Source organism: Dipodomys ordii, unplaced genomic scaffold (genome assembly GCF_000151885.1).
Source record: "Dipodomys ordii isolate 6190 unplaced genomic scaffold, Dord_2.0 Scaffold25, whole genome shotgun sequence".
Lineage (NCBI taxonomy): Eukaryota > Metazoa > Chordata > Mammalia > Rodentia > Heteromyidae > Dipodomys > Dipodomys ordii.
This window is the reverse complement of record NW_012267241.1, coordinates 15,901,861-15,923,766: the sequence shown is the minus strand read 5'-3', so window position 1 is coordinate 15,923,766 and position 21,906 is coordinate 15,901,861. Positions and strand designations below refer to the sequence as shown.

Below are 21,906 nucleotides of genomic sequence, written 5' to 3'. Positions count from 1 at the left end.
ATCTGTGAATAGACAGTAAAAATTAAACTTTATTTCCAAATAGGTTTGATCTCAAGTTGATTGAATCATTATCTGCAGCTGGACAGTGAACTGGTCCCTAAAGTTCAAAAACGATAATTTGATATTTTCATGTGATGTAAAAGGAATAAAATTATCAACTTTACTTCCAAATTCATGAATTCTCATAAGAGGTTTCAAGCATCCAATTCTGTTCATCTTAAAAAGTTGTTGGTGTGAAAGTTCTAAGAGTACCCAAAAGACAGATTTTTCCCTACTGAACTTAACATCAAAATAATGTATTCATTTTATTCAGTTATTTTCTGATTTACAAAGAAATGACATGCTAGGCACCAGTGGTCATTTTTGTAGTCCTAGCTAGTTAGGAAGCTGAAATCTTAGGATATCAGTTCAATGCCATCTCAAGCAGAAGAGTCCATGAGACTCTTATCTCCAAGTTACCTGAAAAAAGCTGGAAGTAGAGATGTGACTCAAATGGTAGAGTGCTAATCTTGAGCAAAAAATCTCGGGGACAGCATCTTGTCACCAAGTTCAAACCCCAGGAATGACACACACACACACATGAAAACAATACATTTGCACTAAATGCTACAGATTCTCTATAAAGATAATTTTAGGTAGCTATGCTTCACCAAGATTACTGTACAAATTAAAAAATTTGAACTATCTGTGAAGGGAAATCAAGAAAGGGATTTAAAATGGAAGCACTTTTTTTTTCAGTTGTGAGGCTTGAACTCAGGGTCTGGGTGTTGTTACTGGGCATTTTTGCTCAAGGCTCTACCACTTTGCACCACAGCTCTACTTCCAGTTTTCTGGTGGCTAACTGGAGATAAGAGGCTCATGGACTTTCTTGCCCTGGCTAGCTTCAGACTGATATCTTCAGAGATCTCAACCCTCTGAGTAGCTAGGATTTCTGGCATGAGCCATCAGCACCTGTCTGGAAGCACTTTTAAACTTGTGTTTGTAACTGATTTATTGAATCATTGCTTAACATAGAGTCTTAAGGTCTTTTATCTAAATTAAATAGGCCACCATTGGAGATAATTAAATAATTCAGCTTTTACCTTATTTTCCTTACTGTTCATAAGCCATAGTCTATCTATACCAAAGGAAAACATAGCATCTGAATGAATCCATTTCTGAGATGTACTCTGCTATTTCCTTAAACAACATTATTTTTTATTATATCTGTAATCAATTTTAAAGGCAAATGAATGTTCCCAATTTACAACAATTGTAAATTGAGTAAAGAAAGTATAAGATGAGCATAGTAGTGATCAATGAACTATTTCCTTTTTTTTCTTCCATATATATTTTTATTGTAAAAATACAGTACAGAGGGGTTACAGTTACATGAGTAGGGTAATGAGTACATTTCCTATCAAGTATTGTTACCCCCTCCTTTGTTTTTCCCTATCATCCCTTCCCTCCCTACCTCCCCAACTTCTCCCCCCTCACCAAGTTCGTTTTCAACATAGTGTCTTGTACGTCTCATTGTTACAATGGGTCATCCTATATTATTTCAACATTTTGTTATTTCCCTTCCCCTTCCCAAGTTATAAAAATGTATATACAAGGTGCATGGCACTGGAATTAGATACAATAAAAACAGGGGTTATACCGTGGAGGAAGAACATACAAAAGAAACAAGAGAATCACATAGTGCATCATAAGTATGTTAAAAACAATAGCAAGACATAAAAAACCTCTTTTGTCCCTGTCTAGGGGTTCATTTCACTTAACATAATCTTATATGGCCATACGTAGTCCCACAAAAAATAAAATACTTAGGAGTTAACTAAAGAAGTGAAGGACCTTTATGGCTTAAACATCATTGAACTATTTTCCATAGACAAATTCAGCCCAGTTTTATTAGAATACAACCTACGCCATTGTTCACTTCTTGTCTACAGCTTCTTTTGTGATATACTGGTAGGATGCAGCAGTTATGATAGAAATGTAATCTACAAAGTTTAAACTATTTGCCATCTGGTATCAGAAATGTTTGTCACTTCCTGCATTATATAAATGAACTAAAGACTTTCCATGCCCGCTTAGAGTATCAACACAACACTAAGAAAGAATGAAAAGATTTAAGAGCTGTTTCTTTAAATCTTATGCTTGATGTTTGGTTGGAAAAGTAGAGATAAACTCAGTGCTGTACTTTTGTAGACAAATTTTCTAAAAGACACCTGGCTGGGCTAGAGGAGCCCTTTTGCTCCTCATGATATAATAAAATGCCAAGGTTTTTTAAAATATGTGTATATTTTTTATTTGTAGGAATTGGGAATTGTATTTTATAGCTTATTTTTTAATCATTGATAATAAAACAGGTTTGGTATTCCACACACCTGTGCACATCCAGCTTAGCTAATTTTAAAGTGCCACCCATCATTATTTTACTTTTGCTCAAAGAGAAAAAGAAAGCCTATGTGTTACCTGTATGCTGTTCTTCAATCCAGACTTGCAGGTACATGAAGAGGAGGAGGCCTGCCACTCCAAATAGCAGCACAGAGAGGAAGACTTGTTTGGGGTTCATGACCATGTCAGATGGCTGCATTTCTCCTCATGTCTAAATCTGAAGGCCACATGACTTACTTTTTCTGTCTTGTTCTGTAAGAGTTTATTCCACGAAGTAACCTAGAGTTTAAAAGAATCCACAGTGAACACATCTGATGACATTTACACCCAAAATATGGTAAAAGTTTGGAGCATATAAACAACCCAGCCTTAAATACACTCTACTGCTCTGAAGGTGGGAGAGACTGAAATGTGTGCCTCCCCATGGCAGGTTGGGACCGCGTGCTTTTATCTTACCTACAGAATGTATTGTCCTACAGTTAATAAATAAGCCCTCAAGTAACATTAGGAAGAGTTTAGCCTTTTTCTACTAAAGAATACAGCTAAGGTTTGGCTACCTTAACATGACTGCGAGGGGAGGAAAATGCTAACAGATTGGATTGCTGAAGAAGGTTTTGGAAACTGTGCTTATGGAATAGAGGCAAGTCCTTCATACCACAAACATCATAGTTGTTCCTTAATATAGAAGCATGGTTGCTTCCAAGACCCAAGTGCATACAACACTCTGCAGATGCTCAAGTCTCTTGTATAAATGGAATAGGATTTGCACTTGGTCCATGGTCAGCCTCTGGTATATGTCATAGCCTCTCCTGGTGGCTTGGAATACCTACTTCAATGTCAATGTTAGGTAGACAGTTGTTATCTCTAGTTGTGTAAGGAATAACTAATGAGGGGGAAAGCTTCCATGTTCAGAAGAGATGCAATTTATTTGTTTTCCAAATATTTGTGGCCCTGATTGGCTGGTTGAATCTGTGAATAGACAGTAAAAATTAAACTTTATTTCCAAATAGGTTTGATCTCAAGTTGATTGAATCATTATCTGCAGCTGGACAGTGAACTGGTTCCCTAAAGTTCAAAAACGATAATTTGATATTTTCATGTGATGTAAAAGGAATAAAATTATCAAACTTCACTAGTTAAATTAAAACACATCAAAGGAATAAATGTTAAATATTTAGTTCTTTTCCCCCTTCCTGGTCCTGGGCTTGAACTCAGGGCATGGGCTCTGTTTCTGAGCCTCTTTGTGCTCAAGGTTAGCACCCTACCACTTGAGCCACAACGCCACTTCTGGGATTTTCTGAGTAGTTTATTAGAGATAGGATCTCACAGACATTTCTCCCTGGGCTGGCTTTGAACAGATCTTTTAGCCTCCTGAGTGGCTAGGATTATAGGCATGGGCCACAGGCAGTCTTAAATTGTCCCCTCCCACAATAGCATAGAACACTTAAATCTGTCAGATTACAGAAATGTTCCTCTGGGAGGGGAAAGACTTTCTTCAGAACTACTTTACTAAATGCAACATTAATCATTTACTTTTCCAAGTTATTCCCTCTTGATTACCTTCTTTAGAAGGTAATGAAAATGTAAACCAACCCCTTAGGAAAACATACAGAAGAGCCTGCACATACTGCCAATGTGTTCATGCACCTTCCCTGAAATCTTGAATCTGAATCTTGGCTCCCAGTGAGCTGTAGTAACCTACCTGGGGAGCTCACCTGGTCAGCAGCCCAGAGTGTGTGACCAAGGTCATAAATTTGTGTCTAATTGTTGGCCAGAGACTTTGGCTCTCTTCCTTAGCTATAGACCATATCTGGGGGAGAGCTGAATAAATGTTTCCTCAATGTAAGACATCACACACATTGCTGTACCTAAATATTATCTCTTTAATTCCCAATATGTCTCAAAATCTTCAAGGATAATATTGATGTAGGTTGGTTAAGAGGTTTTGGTAGGGTGCCACTTAAAAGCTGAAATCACTGTGGGAGATTGATAATATTTAGCTACTTTAAAAAAAGGACTTGTCTATGCAGCCTAAGATAACTTTTTTGTAAGTTTTTTATTGCAAAAATGTTGTACAGAGAGGTTACAGTTACATGAACAAGGTAATGAGTATATTTCCTATTGAGCATTGTTGCCTCCTCCATTGTTTTCCCCCTACCATCCCTTCCCTCCAACCCTCACAACTACCCTCGCCGACGTTGTAAAGTTCATTTTCAACATAGTGTACATCTCGTTGTTACAATGGATCAACCTGGATCCTTATTTAAGCATTTTGTTTTTTCCCTTCCCCTCTCCAAATTAGAGAAGTGTATATACAAGATGCAGGGCACCGACATCAAATACAGAGAAAACAGGGGTTATACCATGGGGGATGAACATATAAAGAAACAAAAAAAATCACATGGTACATTATAAATTTTTTAGAAACAAAAACAAGAAAGAAAAAAGATATTTGTCCAAGATAACTTTGAACTTGAGATATTTTTGCTTTTACCTGGGAATGCAGTTTTGCGTTACCTTGCTTGGTTTATTTGGCTATCCTTGACAAAGATAATGCACAACCTAAGGATTAGCAGGGCATATATAAATAATTAGAACATGAAACAAATCAAATCAATATTCAAGGGAGTCTATTAAAAAAACTAGAAAAAAATCCTATCACAAATACAAATTTTCCCAGAGGAAGGGAAAACTCCAAATGTTTTCACCTGAGCTGTTGAGGATTTCAAGTATTTTGATTTAAGTAGGAAGGAAAAGTCTTTAAAGAATTAGAAAAATCAAGAGTATTACCACACTGTTTATTTGATGGGTGCTACTGAATAAAACTGAAATATTCTGGACTTTCATGACATCTGCAACCGAGAACAATTACTCAAGGAGATGTGCAATTTGAGGTATTCCAAGAAGGAATCCCTCCGGGAGGGAAGCTTCAAAAGGAGCCAGCTTTCTCTTCTTTTCATGTGGGCAATTAAACAACGAAAAGACATAATTCCTGGGCATGTAAGAAGATTTAGATAGGAGGACATCAGTTAAATAAAATCTACCACTAAAAACAAAATAGTCGTTTACAAGAAGAGACTTTTGCAATCTGTCTATATAATTAAAACTTAGAAGAGAACGGGTAGGAGAATCCTCATCAATCAGAATGGAGCAGAACCTGTGAGGATGGTGGGGGAAAAGAAGTATCCCTTGGGGGTTGTACAGGAAAATTATTACCTACAATGCTGGAAATAGATTATGAATTTGCCCTGCCTTTCTTCCGAAGATGTTGCTCTATCCTCCTGGGCGTGAAGGCAGTGGAAAAGCCATAATTGTTATTATGGCAGATGTGAGTAGGATTGAGTGATTAAAGCCACAAGGCAGAAAGGCAATCTGGTACAAAAAGCAGAGCTATGTTGGTTTTTCTCCCAACTCAGTCCATTAACCCAACGTTGGCTTTAGGAAAAGGCTCGCATTAAACAAAGGTGAGGTGGTAGGAGTGACCACATTGCTTGAAGCAAACCTGAAAGTCAGTTGTGATGGGAAAACACACCTCTTTGGATACCATATATCCATCTCCAAGCCTGCAGACAAAAGTGCAGACTACTGGAGATTGAAATTACTTGGAATAATGCTGTTTTATGTACAAGTCTTATACAACATCCCCGTTATACAACATGCCACAGGCTTCCTGCACTTTGTACAACCTCTGCTCACTATGGACACAATACTTTAAGCCAAATAAAGTACCTAACAGTTTGTTGTCTTGACTAGAACTTGGATCTCTCATGACAGTACACAGGTACTGAAAGAATTTTAAGAATTTAATTAGTAAATCAATAGTGCTAACCTCCAAATGGAGAAATAGGGACTATTAAAATACAGAAAGCTAGGGTCAGTGATTTGTCATTAAAAAAATACACACCTATTTTTATTTGCCTAGAGGATTTATCTCTCAAAATGAAAAAGAGAAATATAAAGATGATTACTTCATTCCATTGTCTCTGTCCTAACACTTCAAAATAACCATGGCTACCAACCAATATATTTTGGGACTTAAATACAGCCATAAATGACTAGTGAGAGGCCATTTGTATGGAAGGAAATTCAAGTTGCGTAGTTTGACAGAAGTTTATATTTTTTATAGAGAAGTGGGATTTAAGAGATTGATTTGGAGCCTTTCCATTTCCTAACAAATGGGGCAATGTCATTTTTTCTGATGGAGGCATAGAATTCCATTGTGTATATATACCATGTTTTCTTGATCCATTCATCTACTGAGGGGCATCTGGGTTGGTTCCATATCTTAGCTATAGTAAATAATGCTGCAATAAACATAGTTGTGCTGGTAGCTTTAGTGTGGTCTTGTTTGTAAACATTTGGGTAAATGCCCAAAAGTGGGATTTCTGGGTCATAGGGGAGGTCTATGTGAAGTCTTTTTAGGAACCTCCATACTGCTTTCCAAAGTGGTTGAACAAGTTTACACTCCCACCAACAATGAAGTAAGGTTCCCTTTTGTCCACATCCCCTCCAGCATCTGTTGTGAAAGGCTTGGAAAAAATTATATTAAGTGAAGTAAGCCAAGCCCAAAGAAACATAGGTCCCATGGTTTCCCTTATTTGCAATATCTAGTATATGTATGAGTCAAGCAGGAAAGGTCAGATAATGTGATGTTAGGAAAATGAACCCTTAGATATGTATTGAAATGTTCTTTTCTTTCATGCATTTGTTTCTAACTCAATTATAAGATTATTTCTTTGTAGCTTTGTATGTCCCTCCCCCACAGTATAATCCCTGCTTTCACTATATTTGATGTCGGTATAATTTGTGGAGGAGATGGGGAAAAACAAGTTGTTTAAGGATACAGGTGGACCTGATGCAACTATGAGAAGTACAATTTGTCATGTCAAAAACGAACTTTACAACTTTGGTCGGGGGGGGGTGGAGTGGGGGAATTGGGTGGGGGGTGCGGGGGGAGGCTGGGAAGGGTAAACAAAGGAGGAGGCTGCAATGCTTGATAAGAAATGTACTCATTATCTTGCCCATATAATTATAACCCCTCTGTACAGTATGTTCACAAAAAATAAAAATAAAAAAGAGATTGATTTGGATCTATGATTCACGCAGTTTGGTATTGCTTCAGGGGTTGCTTATCTATGGTCATTCAGGTGAACTTGAGCGGTGAGCATCTCCTCCATCTCTCACAGCAGATGCACTTAAAATCTCTTCCTCACCCAAGCAAACAGAGATCATCAGTGATGTACTCTGTTCATGCACTACCTTCCCTTACAAGCTTGCAGCCTTCAGCATCTCCAAACCTCTGCCCTGTCTCTGCCAAACAAGTCTTCCTTCTTTAGCCTCTGTACCCTGTGACTCCTTAACCATTCCAAAGAATCCTTGCTCTCATTCCCAGATGAACTTTCTGACAGCTGATGGCACCTCATCTCCTATTCCTTTCACAGCTGTCCAGGGTGCTGATAGGTTGTATTGAAGACCAGGAATTGTGTAAGGATTTAAAACATATAATTCTGTGTTTTGTTTAGTTTTGATTTTTTTTTACGTTCTAGCTTTCACTCCTAGGAATTTTCTGTTTATTTCTCTTCTTCATTCCTCTTAGGGGTTTGGAGCACTTTATGAATTTGGATAATAATTCTTCATATATGCATGACAAACATTTTCTTGCTTGTGTTTCCATTCTTCTCTTCTTCCTCCTTCTCTCCTTCCCTATTTCACTCTCTGTCTCTTTTCTTATTTTTGTTCTTCCCTTCTTCCTTTTGGGAATTGGTTTTTATTATTATTCAGATGTTTTAAATTAATTTTATTATTCTTTCATATGTAAAGGAAATTGTGATATGGTAACACTGTTTTTGTTTGTTGGTGGTGGTAGTCTAATAAAATATCCTTACTTTTTAAGTTAGCTTTTAAAATCATGTTGTCTATAAAATTATAATTTTCTGTTAGTTGTCAAATTTAAAAGTATGGAGTTGTCCATGGAATTCCCTTAGGGTTTTAAAGATACCTTCTGTAGTTGTGGATGCAGCCACCTCTTGCTTTTTAGTTTCTTCAATCATTCTTTTGAGAGCATTGGGTATTTTATGTCTTATTTTTCTCTATTATTAGTTCTCTGTTTCCCTATTATGTGTCTATTTCTCTATTATTATTTTTGTTTTATTAATTTGTTCTTTCACTTTTATTACTTCTTCACTCTAATTTTTCATTAGGAGTATTGGTCCCTGTCCAAAGTTGTTCAACTGAACATTATCTCATATAGATATTTCTAAAATACAAATTCATGTAAGGTCACTAATACACTCCAAAACTACATTTGCAAACCTCAGACATCTTTATATGTGGTATTTTCATAGACACTCAGTGTTGAATATTTCATAATCTGTGATATAATTATGTGCTTATTTGTACTTCACCAGTTTCTCTCTGTCTTGCCTTCCTTACATTTATTTTTGCCTATATGTTTTGTTCAATACTTTGTTTTAAATATTCTAATATCCCTATTCCTCCTTATTCTAGTCACCTATTTTTGTTTCATGTTTATATCTTGTTCAAGTTTATAGATTTGTATTGAAAATTTTCATGTAAAGCCAGGCACAGGTGTCTCACTCCTGCAATCCTAGCTACTCAGGAGGCTGCGATCTGAGGATCAAAGTTCAAAGCCAGCCGGGTCACGAAAGTCTGTGAGACTCTTACTTCCAATAAAGCACTAGAAAACCGAAAGTGACACTGTGGCTCAAGCGGTAGAGCGCTCGCCTTGAGCTGAAGAGTTCAGGGACAGCGCCTAAGCCAAGAGTTCAAGCCCCATGACTGACAAAGAAAAGAAAAAAAGAAATATTTCATTTAATGAAAAGATAAATCTCTACCATTAGTTTTATGTCTTCAACGTTCATTTTAGAGGAAATTTTTAAAGTACTTCTTTTCCATTCCCCATTTTTTTTCTCTTCTCCCTGTGTCCATCCTATCTTGTCAAGTAATTTTTCAGTGGCCCACGAATTGCTCCTGAGATTCCCACCCAGGGCTGAGTTTTATCATTGCTGTCTTGGTGTTCTTGACCTAGACTGATATTATCATACTGCAAACCCCAGGGGCAGCTTGGAGATGATCAAGGTTCCATGTTGGGCATGAGCCTATGGCTGTCTGCTTCCTAATTCCTTGAGCATTTCACATGCCACAGCTCTCTGATGAGGCACCATATTTTGCTTCTCAGTCAAAAGTGTATTTGCATTTGGTTGCTAGTGTCATCTCAGAAGAAAACAATGACAAATGAAATTTGGAAGGAAAAGAGCAAGAAGATATAACCTGACTCAACATCAGGAAGAGCAAAAATGAAGAAAGCTAGTAATTGGCTGCAATCATGGCCTGTTGGGTTTTAATAACACATTAAAGCTGCAGAATATCTTGGAGTTTTGCATCTAGTGGCAGTAGCTGGGAGCCAAGCTCATTGATGAAAGCTGGGGATAGCTCACAAGTAACAACCTTCCTTAATGTAAAAAAAATAGTGCAAAGTTCTTTAGCACCTCAAATCAAATCTTCACCACTTCTAAGATCTTACCTGTGCACAGTATGATTGCCAACACTAAGACCATAACAATGGTATCTATGGCCAGCAAAGGGATGGCTTTCCACGGGGTCCAACTCTTAGCCATTGGACCTCATGATCATATTCCCTTCTGTGGCAATGGAGAAGCGACATGGACATGGAAGGAGTGTGGCCAATCAGATGATCAGAGGAGAGTATTCTAAATTATCTGATTGGGCCCCATCTAGGTACCAGGGGCCAGACAAATGGAAGAGAGAAACAGAAGAGGTGTTTACAGTAAGGTAATGTAAGGATTAGATCAACCTTTTTTAGTTTTGGAGATGGGAATAGAGAATCATGTTTAAAGTGTACAGGCAGCTCCTAAAAACTGGAAAAGAGAAGGAACTAAATCTCACTCAGGGCCACAGAAAAGATGGATGGCCCTGCAGACACCTTGATTTTAGCCCTCATCTGATATCTGGCTTACAGAATGTAAGATAACAAATTTATATTATTTTAAGGCAGTGTATTTGTAATATTTTGTTATAGCAGTAAGAAAACACAAAGCAAAGCCAAAACAACAAAAATCCAGCAACACCACCACCTAACATCACACAACATCGTTTTAGCTATCATTTCAAAGACAAAAAAACTATTTGTAACATTTGCTATGAATGGCTGCAATATTGCTGACTTCTCAAATAGTTTCTCAAATTTAGTGTTTCATGGTGGATTTCTATAACTGTGCCAACATTCAGTGTGTTTTGTCATAATGCACACAGAAACATATTCCTTTGCTCGACACTAATTTGTAGGTTCTTTCTTATACATATTGTTGCTTAGATTTCCCATATAATTTCTTTAACAGGTGCCTTCCACTTTTAGCTGTTGTAATTAAGATTTAATTATAATTAAGATTTTTTTTAACCAGACAGGTCTTTGTCTTGGCATTCTTTGTTTCAGATAAAAAGTTTTAGACTTATATTTTTTAGCACTCAATAGAGACATTTTCCTTTTTAAGCTACAATAGCCTGTCTTTAATAGCTATAGTACATTAAAACCAAAGCTTCTGGGAACATTTATTTGTATTGAAGGAGGAAATGCAAGAGAGGGTTGTTTCATGGAGTACTCATCTCATCCTAACTTACTTATCCTTACTTACATCCTTACTTACATCCTTACTTATCCTACTGTCTAAATAAAGATTTAAAATTTTAAAATATTTCAAAGTGTTAAATACATGTGAAACAAAACTACTGTATTTTACATTTGTTTACATGAAATCATAGCATTTGTAGTATGTACTTAAAAGCTAGTCGAGAATTCTCAGGGTGATTATTAACTAGTATACAAAATACATACAGAACCAACTATATCTTATTTAAAAGTTATAGTTGGGAAAAAAGAGAAACTCCAAAACCGTGCTTTTACTGTCCTAGACTTTGACCGTAGTGGGACAAGTAAAGGGCAATTTGGATAGTTATAGCTGAAATAACTCGAAGACATTCTCAGCCCGGGACATGTCAAATGAGGTGAGAGTCAATTATGAAATGATTAAGGGCATCAGCAAGTCAAATAGAACACTCAGGTGTTAATTATTGTTATGCTTAATCACGTAACGTAAGAAATGCTGACTAAAAGATGGCTTACAACAATGATGTGACTCCAGGGTGGTAAAACCAGAAGTGGGTATGAGTAGGAAGACAATTTAAAGGATGGTGGATGTTGAGTGGCCTCCTGAATGTCCATTTTGCTTCTCTGCAAAACAGTGCAGGCATGACAGTATAGGTCCATAAAAGGTTGCTCTTGTTACTTTCCTGTGGCTTTCATAATAATGACCACAAATCTTATGCTTTAAAATAGTAGAAAGAATGCTGTCAGAAATCTGAAGGCTGGACATCTGAAAAGCAGGTGTCATTGGGCCACACTCCCCTTAAAAACAAAGGATGAATCAGTCCTTCCTTGGGTTAGAGGCTCCTAGTGGCTCCACCCATGTATTTGTCAAGTCAGTCTCTGCTTCGATCTTAATCTGGCCTTTCTGAGTTTTATTATTTTATGTCCATTATAGACATACTTGCCATTCAACTTAGGGCCCACTCAGATAATCCAGGCTGATCTCATCTTGAAATCCTTCATTATAACAGAGATATTTTTCCTGAAAAGAGCCATAGGTTCTGAGGCTTAGAATCAGGACCTATCTTTTGGTGTCATCATTCGACCCATCACATTCGGCTGTCTCAGGATTTCTCTGTCCACAGTGATTGTTTTATAATTATTCTCCTCAGAAAGAAGCTCAGAGGTTTAGATGGATGGTTATGGGAAGTGATCTTTTTTACTTACAGTGAATGTGAATTTAAAAAGCCTGGAGGTTGCTAGAAGCCCTGGGTATTGTGATGAAAGCAGCCTAAAACATAAGCTGGCTGGGAGGAAGGGCAGGGTCAGGAATAAAAAAACATACAAAAAGAAAAACACAACAAAACAAGGAAAGAAGAGAAAGTAAAGGAAAAGGTATGACTGGATTCTACCTACGACCCTCTCTGCCTCTGAACTTGGTCATTTGGTGAGCCAACAAATTCTTTTTATTTCTTTTTTTAATTAATATATATTTTTATTGTAAAGATACTGTACAGTGGGGTTACAGTTATGGGAGGAAGTTAATGAGTCCATTTCCTATTGAGCATTGTTACCCCCCTCCTTTATTTTTCCCCTACCATCCCTTTCCTCCCCACCTCCCCAACTCCTCCCTACCCCCTAACTTGTAAAGTTCATTTTCAACATAGTGTCTTACACATATCATTGTTACAATGGGTCATCCTGTATCCTTATTTCAGCATTCTGTTATTTCCTTTCCCCTCCCCAAATTAGGAAAAATGAATATAAAAGATGCAGGGCACCAGAATCAAATACAGTGACAAAAGGTGTTATACTCTGGGGGAAGAACATACAAAGAAACAAAAAAAAATCACATAGTACATTATAAGCACATTAAAAAGAACAGCAAGAAAGATAAAATCTCTCGTGTCCCTATCTTGGGGTTCATTTTGCTTAACATCAGCTTACATGGTCTAATGTACATAGCTTTTGGCCTCTTCTGCTTGTTGTAGACATATACTAGCTATTACAGATAAAGGAAACCATGGGACCTATATTTCTTTTACAAAGAGTTTGGCAAGAGAGGAAAGACAGCCTTTTATTTCTTAATTGTCAATATAATGAAAGAATTAAAGAATTACTATATATATTAGAAATAGAAATTTGTGCAGTATGATCAGAAATAGATAGTATGCTCACATTTCATGAGCAGTTACTACAGTCAATGAACCATTCTAAGTATTTTAAATGGATTGCTTCACTCTTGAAATATCCCTGATTTCTACCCAGAAAAGATTTGTATGACCAATTCATTTAACCACAATGTGTTTTCAGGGAGAGGTACAAGTGGAGACAAAATCCAGACAGCTTTGTGACCAAATAATGATGACCAGCATGCGCCTTTGGACACAGAAAACTAGTGAAAGTTTTGAAGAGAGTGCTAGAATCAAGTGCTTATCCCATCACTTGGCAGTAATGTGACAAGAGAGATCCAAAGGAATATTAGACCATGGGAATTTGGGCAGAAATATCCCAGCCCCTGGTCAAGAATCTCCAGAGAAAGAACTAGAGTAGGTGATATTCTGCCTAGTCCACAAGTTCTCAATGTCTTTATTTTATTTTATTTTATTTATTTTATTTTTATTTTTTGGGTCTGGTCATGGGGCCTGAACTCTGGGCCTGGGCGCTGTTCCTCAGCCCTTCAGCTCAAGGCTAGCGCTCTACCACTTGAGCCACAGCGCCACTTCCGGCTTTTTTCTTTTTGCTTATGTGGTGCTGAGGAACTGAACCCGGGGTCTCAGGCATACAAGGCAAGCGCTCTACCACTGAGCCACCTTCCCAGCCCCATCATTGTCTTTTTTTAAGAGTATTCTTTCGCCTTTCATCACTGGAGGCAGTTTTTCATGGTGGTTAAGATCTTTTCATGGTGGTGCAGTTTTTCATGGTGGTTAAGATCTTTTCATGGTGGTGCAGATCTTTGAGCCTTGTCTACCACGGTTCAAGTTACAGCTTGACCTCTCACTAGTTGTGACATTACTCATTAGGAAATCAGCTTTTATTTTCTTTTTATGTACAAATCCTAGGGCTTGAACTCAGGGTCTGGGTGCTGTTCCTGAGTTTCTGCACTCAAGGCTACTGCTCTACCACTTGAGCTACAACTCTGTTCTGGCTTTTTGGTGGTTAATTGGAGATAAGAAACTCATAATTTTCCTGTCTGGGCTGGCTTCAAATCTGGATCCTCAGATCTCAACTTCCTGAGTAGCTAGGATTACAGAGGCCCAGCTGGAACCTGTTTGTTTACTTATATCTAAATTGGGGACAATAACAGAAGCTACCATGTGATATTGTGAAATAAGTAAGCATATGAAAATATTTAGAAGAATATCTTGTTCACAGAAGTAGTTTTCAACATTGAGATGTTAATATCTTTATATTTAAGATCCAAACATAGGAAAGCTGCCTTACAGTTAATCAATAAGAGTTTGTGGATAGACTGGACATGTTTACTTCTGAAGACACTTTGTTTTTGTTGTGTTGTTTTTATTTTTTACTGTAAGAGAGGTTTTATTCTTTCAATTCATGCTGATTCAGTTCAATCAATCAATATCCATTAAGCCCCAATATGATTAAGGTAGTTTGCTAGACATTGTAAGTGAAGCCAAAATGAGTAAGGTTTAATTCCTGATCCTTATTAGAGAATATTTTCCTGTGTCTCTTCATAACTTGTACAAGGAGGTTCTGGTACAACTTTCTAGTACAACTCACAGCAAATCTGTTCCCTCCTTTCCAAGACAGACTTTCCAATTACTGAAAACAATTATCCTGTCTGCCCTCAATCTTTTTTACTCCAGGATAAACAATAAATATATACAATTCCTTCAACCATTCTTTATGAGACATGGTTTAGAAATATTCAATCAATTTAATCATCCTCTCCAGACACATTCGAGTTTGTTAGTGCTTTTCTTTAAATGCAGGGCTCAGAAGTGGATACTATAATCCAAGCGTGATTGAATGGACAAATAGTGTAATGAGAATTAGCACGATAAAAATGACAGCTGAACTAGAGTGCACGTACAGAGGAAATGAGAGAATAAAATAGGTCACAGGTTAGAGCCTGAGGGTTTCCTTCAGCCCTGAGGAAGGAAATAGAAAATTAAAAAGAAATATTAAGGAAAGGGTTGGGTGACAGAAACCTATCATAGAGTGTTTGTGGTTAAAAAACCAAGGATATGTTGAAACAAGAACACAGTATGACCTATTGCAACAGCAACAATGATACCCACAAGAAACTATGTTGAAAATGAACTCTACAATTTCAGGATGGGGGAGGAGTGCACAAGGTGAGGGAGGGAAGAGATAGTGGGAAAAAACAAAGGAGGGGGTAACATTACTCGACAAGAAATGTACTAGTCATTACCTTACTCGTGTAACTGTAACCCCTCTGTACAGCATCTTTACTATAAGAAATTTAAAAAAGAAACCAAGGAGATTATCCTTTGGCATTCAGGAAATAAATACAGTTAATATATATGCAAAGAAATATAATGAAAAGATGAAAGAATAATGGCAACGAAGGTTTACTGTAAAATATGGAAAAAATGAAGTCAGAAGATATGACTTGAGTAATATGGAAAACATTTAGAGAGAAATCTAAAAATACCATAAGATTTTAAAGAAATAAAGATGGGAAAATAACTGCCTTACTATTTTTGCAAAGTGTCACACAAGAAAAGAGCAGATGTGCTGTACTATAATGTATATTGTATATATAATGCATATTGTGAAGATTTTGGGGGGGATGGTGATGTTGGGGTTTGAACTCAGGGTTTCATGATCCACACTTCATTCAGGTAAGGTGTCACATTGTTTGCCTGGCCTGGCAACTTTGGTGCCTGTGTTGCTGAGATCACCAATATATGCTACTATATCCAGCTTATTGAATAAGATGGGGTTCCCAATCACTTTCCATGCCAGGCTCTTGATCTTTGCTTCCCAAAGGGTTGGGGTTAAAGGTGTGGATAAGTGGTATTCAGTCCATTCGCTATTTTAAGTGTATAATTTTTTCCTATTTTATTGTAAAAGTGCTCTACAAAGGGGTTACAATTACATAAGTAAGGTAATGAGTACATTTCTTGTTGGATATTTTTACCCACGCCTTCATTTTTCTCCCACTATGTCTTCCCTCCCCCACTCCTTCACCAAAGTATCATTGATGTATTGGGTCATTCTTTGTCTTTGTTTCACCATTTTGTTATTCCCCTTCCCTTCCCCAAATCAGATCAACATATATACAAATTGCAGGGTAGCATCATCAAAGACAGTGGTTGCCAGGGATAAACCAAAGGAAAAAGAAAAATGAACTAATATAAAAAAGAACTTGATACAGTACAATGACAAGGTCAACAACCAAAAAAAGACTTGTTGTTGGAATTCATGTCAATTAGCATCTCTTATATGGTCATATATACATAGCTATTGAGCTATTGTGATCCTCTGCTAGGACTATCCTAGATATGTTCTAATTACTACAAATGAGGGAAACCATGGAGCCTATATTCTTTGGGTCTGGCTTACTTCTTAATATGATTTTTCCAAGTATTTCCATTTCCTTATAAATGGGTCAATGTCATTCTTTTTCATGGAAGCATAGAATTCTATTGTGCATAGGTACCACATTTTCTTGATCCATTCATCTATTGAGAGGCATCTGTGTTCATTTCATATCTTCACTATCATAAATAATACTGCAATGAACATAGTTGTGCTGGTAGCTTTAGTGTGGTGTTGCTTGTGATCATTTGGATAAATGCCCAGGAGTGGGATAAATGGGATCACATTAAGCTACAGAGCTTCTGCATGGCAAAGGACATAGCTAGCAAGATAAATAGAAAACCCACAGATTGGGAGAAAATCTTACTAGGTATAAAACAGACAAGGGCCTCATAGCAACAATATACTCAGAGCTCAAAAAATTAAACCCTCCAACAACAAATCCTCAAATAATCAACCCCCCCTATGAATAAGTGGGCTAAAGAATTAAAAGGGGATTTTTCTGGAGAAGAAATAAGAATGGTCAATAGACACATGAAGAAATGTTCAACATTGCTGGCCATAAAGGAAATGTAAATCAAAAGCATATTGAGATTCCATTTCACCCCAGTTAGAATAGTCATTATCAAGCAAACAAATAATAACAGATGTTGGCAGGGATGTGGCCAAAAGGAAATGCTACTATACTGTTGGTGGGAATGTAAACGGGTTCAACCACTCTGGAAAGCAGTATAGAGGATCTCAAAAGACTAAACATAGAGCTCCCCTATAAATATCTTTTAAACCTAAGTAATAATGGCATACTTTGACTGCTATGCAAATGAGCATTTTTTTGTTTCATTAATAGCAAAGCAAGAGTTCTCCATCTTGACTAAATAGAAAGAATTGTTTGTCAAGAGAATATGGAATAATTTGTATAATCTAGTAAGTTTTGTAGGGTGTTATGACTGATAAAAGGGAGAGATTATATAAAATGGGAAATGTAGGAGACAGAAACATACAGATATAGAATTTTTAAGATTCATAGCAATATTTCTGCTTTCAAAAGATCCCTAAAAGCAAGAAAACAAAACTCAGCAGCTTTTAGAAAGTAATGGGAGATAGAATGTTAGGAATTCATTTTGATCCCTGCACCTGCTTCTTATGAATAATGTTTTAAGTTAGAACATTAGCTACAATATAAGACAAAATGAATAATACTGGTTTTGGAATGTCAATTTTCACAGTAAAATCACCATATTTGCCCTTAAATAATGTCAAAAAGTTAACACAAATTTTACGCAGCAAATTTCTGGGAAACCAGCCTTAGGCAAAAATGTTCTATAGTACCCAAAAAATCGTTCACATATATTTTCAAATGTGTATTTTTATAATGAGTCAATAAAATATAAAATATTATTGTTAACTGAATAAATTTATGTTTTGTTACCTATAAACATTATGACTTGTAAGCCCCTCTATTCTCTCATTACAGGAGCAATAACATCTTTGAATATGTATTACATTTGAAGAGAATCCTACTTTCTTATATTAGATATGCTAGGTAGTTATTTTTGTTAATGATTAGCCAGACAATTGATACCTATTTGGAAGATTGATTTTTTTCTATTGTGTGTTACCCAGACATCTGATGTGTTACAACTGTATAATGTCTTTTATAAAAAGGATAATACTACCTTCTATATAATAATAAAATTCTATGATTAGTATAAAACTCTATGAAACCATACCAATGGTGTATATTTTCTAAAACGAACATGATTTGTTTTTTATAGATAGTAAAGTTTGTAAGGCAGCACACTTCTAACTCCAAGCAATCACCTCAAAATATTTATAAAATTCTACCAGGCACTCATTCTCTCTTTCCTCTGGCTTTATATTTCAGCACCCATGTGGTTATTCTGCAAACATCTATTAGAGAAACAGCTTGAACTAAAGCAGCAAAGGTGATAATCTAGGAATCTTGGTATAAAAAAGAAAAAAATAAATTAAATCTGCGAATGTTTCTACTGGCAAAAATCCTACACTAAGCTCATAAGGCATTTTCAAAGAACATACCATGCAAACAGTGTTCAGGTTAAAATTTCAAAGTAACTGCCTAAGGTAATTACTTGAATAAATATAGATACATAGAGAAGCCTACAATGCTGCCAGTAAATCAAAGTAGGAATAATATACATTATTATTGGAAAATTAGTATCAAGAAAAATTGGCAGGAAATACAGCAAAGCATGAGGGGGAAAGAGAGAGAAAAATAGTTGAGAAACCCCGCAGATGCTGCTAAGTTTGTCAATGGATGTTTTTAGTTTAGTTAATATACAGGCTATTTTTAATTTAGTTGACATATCAGTAAGAGGATCTCTAGCTATATAGGAGCAGAAAGAGCCCATTCTATTTACTCCCAGCATAAACCCCACCAAAATGAATTAGAAAAAATATAGTTGTAGATATATAGGTAAAGAAAGAGGAAACGATTGTAAGAAAGAAGTAATCATAAAGTTGGAGAATGTGGATTGCTGACAGAGGAGTGATAACTAGCTTAACAGATCATAAAAACTGAAGTCAAAGTGTTTCCATAGATAACAATAAGAAGCAAGATGCTGTGTGCTATAAAACCCAGGAAATGGGCCCCTGGTTCCTCGGGACCCTATATTTAATAGAAAGGAAAGGCATCAGATAGCAATAAAAAGCTCTTGCAAATGAAAAATGAAACCAAATGAAAAGCTCATCATACTGGCTACCAGATAAGGGAAAGTGATTTCTCAGAAGATAGAGCAAAAGGTCAGAGATACAAATCTGGATAGGAAAGAAACAGATTTGGAAATGAGATTAATCAAAACAGGAATTTCAGATGGTGCCAACTGAGAAATCAAAGTGAAGGAGATTGTTGATGATATAATTCAAGAAAAGATCATGGACATGAGATTCCAGATGCAAAGAGATCACATTGAGGATCTTACACATGGATAAGAAATGGAAAAATAAAAACATCAAGGATCATTGTTTTGACATGTTAGAACACTAGGAATAAAGAACGGATTGCATGTGTTGTCAAAGAAAACAAATATAAGAAATGGCGCTGTGGGTCATGTTAGCCTTGAGCGAAACAGCTTAGCGACAGTGCCCAGGTCCTGAGTTCAAGCCCCAAGGCCAACCCAAAAAAAATGAAAGAAAGAACAAATATAGTACATCTGGCATATGAAGAGACAGAATGTTGTCAGACAATGAACGGCAACACTGGAATATGGGTTTAAGGTAATACGGCAGGAATCCTTTCAAGGCTTTCTAGGGGGAGAATAACATTTACTTAAAATTCTATAAATGCCACCAAATTCTAACAAGCTATCAAATAAGGAGATATCTTTTTAACAAATTCTCAAAGATATTTATTTGCCTCCAGATAATCTGAGGTGCACCAGAGCAGGCAAGAAACTAAGGGCAAGGAAAGAATGAGAAACTGAAAGCAACAGATCTAAAAAAAGAGAAAGGGAGTTAATTTGGTTTAGAGTAAAAGGATGGCAGCTATAATAGGCTTGGAAGACAGGAACTTCAAACTGGAGAAAGGCAGAGAATTAGGAGAAACTTTTTACAAGAATAAAACGGAGAGGCTGGTCTGAATATCTAGATAGGAGATTTAGACAGTGATAAAGTGTTTGCTTCAACCAATCGTTTAAATAGGGGTACAGGTGGACCCATTGCAACAAGTCATTATGTCAAAAAACGAACTTTACAACTTTGGTGGGGGGAAGGGTTGGTAGATAGGAAGGGATGGGAAGAGGAAACAAAGGAGGAGGCAACAATGCTTGATAAGAAATGTACTCATTATCTTGCCCATGTAACCCTCTGTACGGTATTTTCACAATAAAAAAAAAAACTTAGAACTTTAAACAAATGAAAGAGCAAAACCTCGTCAACCATAGAAAAAATAGAAAGTGTAGAAAAGGGAAAACTTAAACATAGCTGCATTACATTGAAATTATATAATTTATTCCTCTAGATTTTCCAGACCTGGTTAAGTCTAATTTTCAAAATTTAGAATGAAAGAGATAAATAAATGAATTTTCAGCAAAGAAGACAGTAAGCCATGAACAGGTCTAAAATATTTACAGTTTATAACACTAATAACTAGTTTTGGAAAATAAAGCAATATCCTAAAAGTCACTATGAAAATTATCAAAATTAAAGCATGTCAAGATTAGTGTATTTTTCAGGAAGAATGTATATATAATGTATATATAAAATATATACAATGTATATATAAAAACAAAAAGTAATAGCTATAGGAAAAGCAAAATAGAAAGTCTAAGAGTTAAAATGAACTCAGTTGTATAATCCTTGTTACTCAGGAGGATAAGATCTAAAAGATCAGATTCAAAGTCATCTCAGGCATGAATACACAAGACTCCATTTCCAATTGTCTAGCAAAAAACTGGAGGCATGGGTTGAACATTAGAGTGTCAGTCACGAGGTACAGAAAGATGGCAAAATGCTATGCAGAGAGAACCTAGATCTCTGAATCACTGCATGGAGCAGAATTCCTCCACTGATCATAATTGAATCATGACTTGCAGATACCAGGCTGTTCAGTTACTAATTTATCATGTTGTAAGTGAGGGTACTTCAAAGATTCTGAAGAAATTCTTTATCTTCTGCTTGAGGGAATAAATGAGTATTTGCTTTCAATTTTTTTCTTTTCTTTGGGTTGGTCATGGGGCTTAAACTTAGGGCCTCAGGTGCTGTATCAAAGGTCTTTTGCTCAATGCTAGTGCTTTACCACTTTGAGTCTCAGCTCCACTTCTGGTTTTCTGGTTGTTAATTGGAGAAAAGAATCTCATGGACTCTCCTGCCTGGGCTGGCCTTGAACCCCCACCCTCAGATCTCAGCCTCCTGAGAAGCTAGGATTACAGGTATGAGTCACCAGCACCTGGCTTAATACTTTTCAACTATAAAAATATATAATTTTATTTGGTACATTAAGTACAATATATCATGAAACAAAGTAGTGACTGGAACTCTGAGACATCTATTAACAGTGAAATAAAGACATTTTTGGCTTTCTTTCTTTGAAATACAATGAAAATGGTAAATATGAAAAAATTAAGAGAAAAGTAATTTTCAATTATTTTGAGTTTTCAATTAAACAAAAGAATCACACCTCAAACTACTAACTGTAAAGCATACTTGGAAATTTCTGTAAAATATGAAAGGAAACAAGAGAAGCATAGGAATTCTTTCAATAAGGTAAGCCAAGCTAAGAGAGACAAATGGCATATGTTTTCTTTCATACATAAAAATTCGATCTAAAATGCCCTGGGGCATAATAAATTTTACAGGTTTCTAGGCATTCACACACAGTGAGACCAAAGAAGGAT

General features: G+C 36.3%; 1 protein-coding gene across 2 annotated transcripts in view; it reads right to left on the bottom strand.

The window, feature by feature from the left end:
• Chst9 (carbohydrate (N-acetylgalactosamine 4-0) sulfotransferase 9) overlaps positions 1 to 2,664 on the bottom strand; it is a 229,436-nt gene extending 226,772 nt beyond the window's left edge. For both annotated transcript variants that reach the window (XM_013014862.1, XM_013014863.1), the window contains exon 1: positions 2,458 to 2,664. In XM_013014862.1, the coding sequence (XP_012870316.1) occupies positions 2,458 to 2,578 (121 nt within the window). In that variant the 5' untranslated portion in view covers positions 2,579 to 2,664. The remainder of the gene's footprint in view (positions 1 to 2,457) is intronic.
• Positions 2,665 to 21,906: the final 19,242 nt, after the last annotated feature.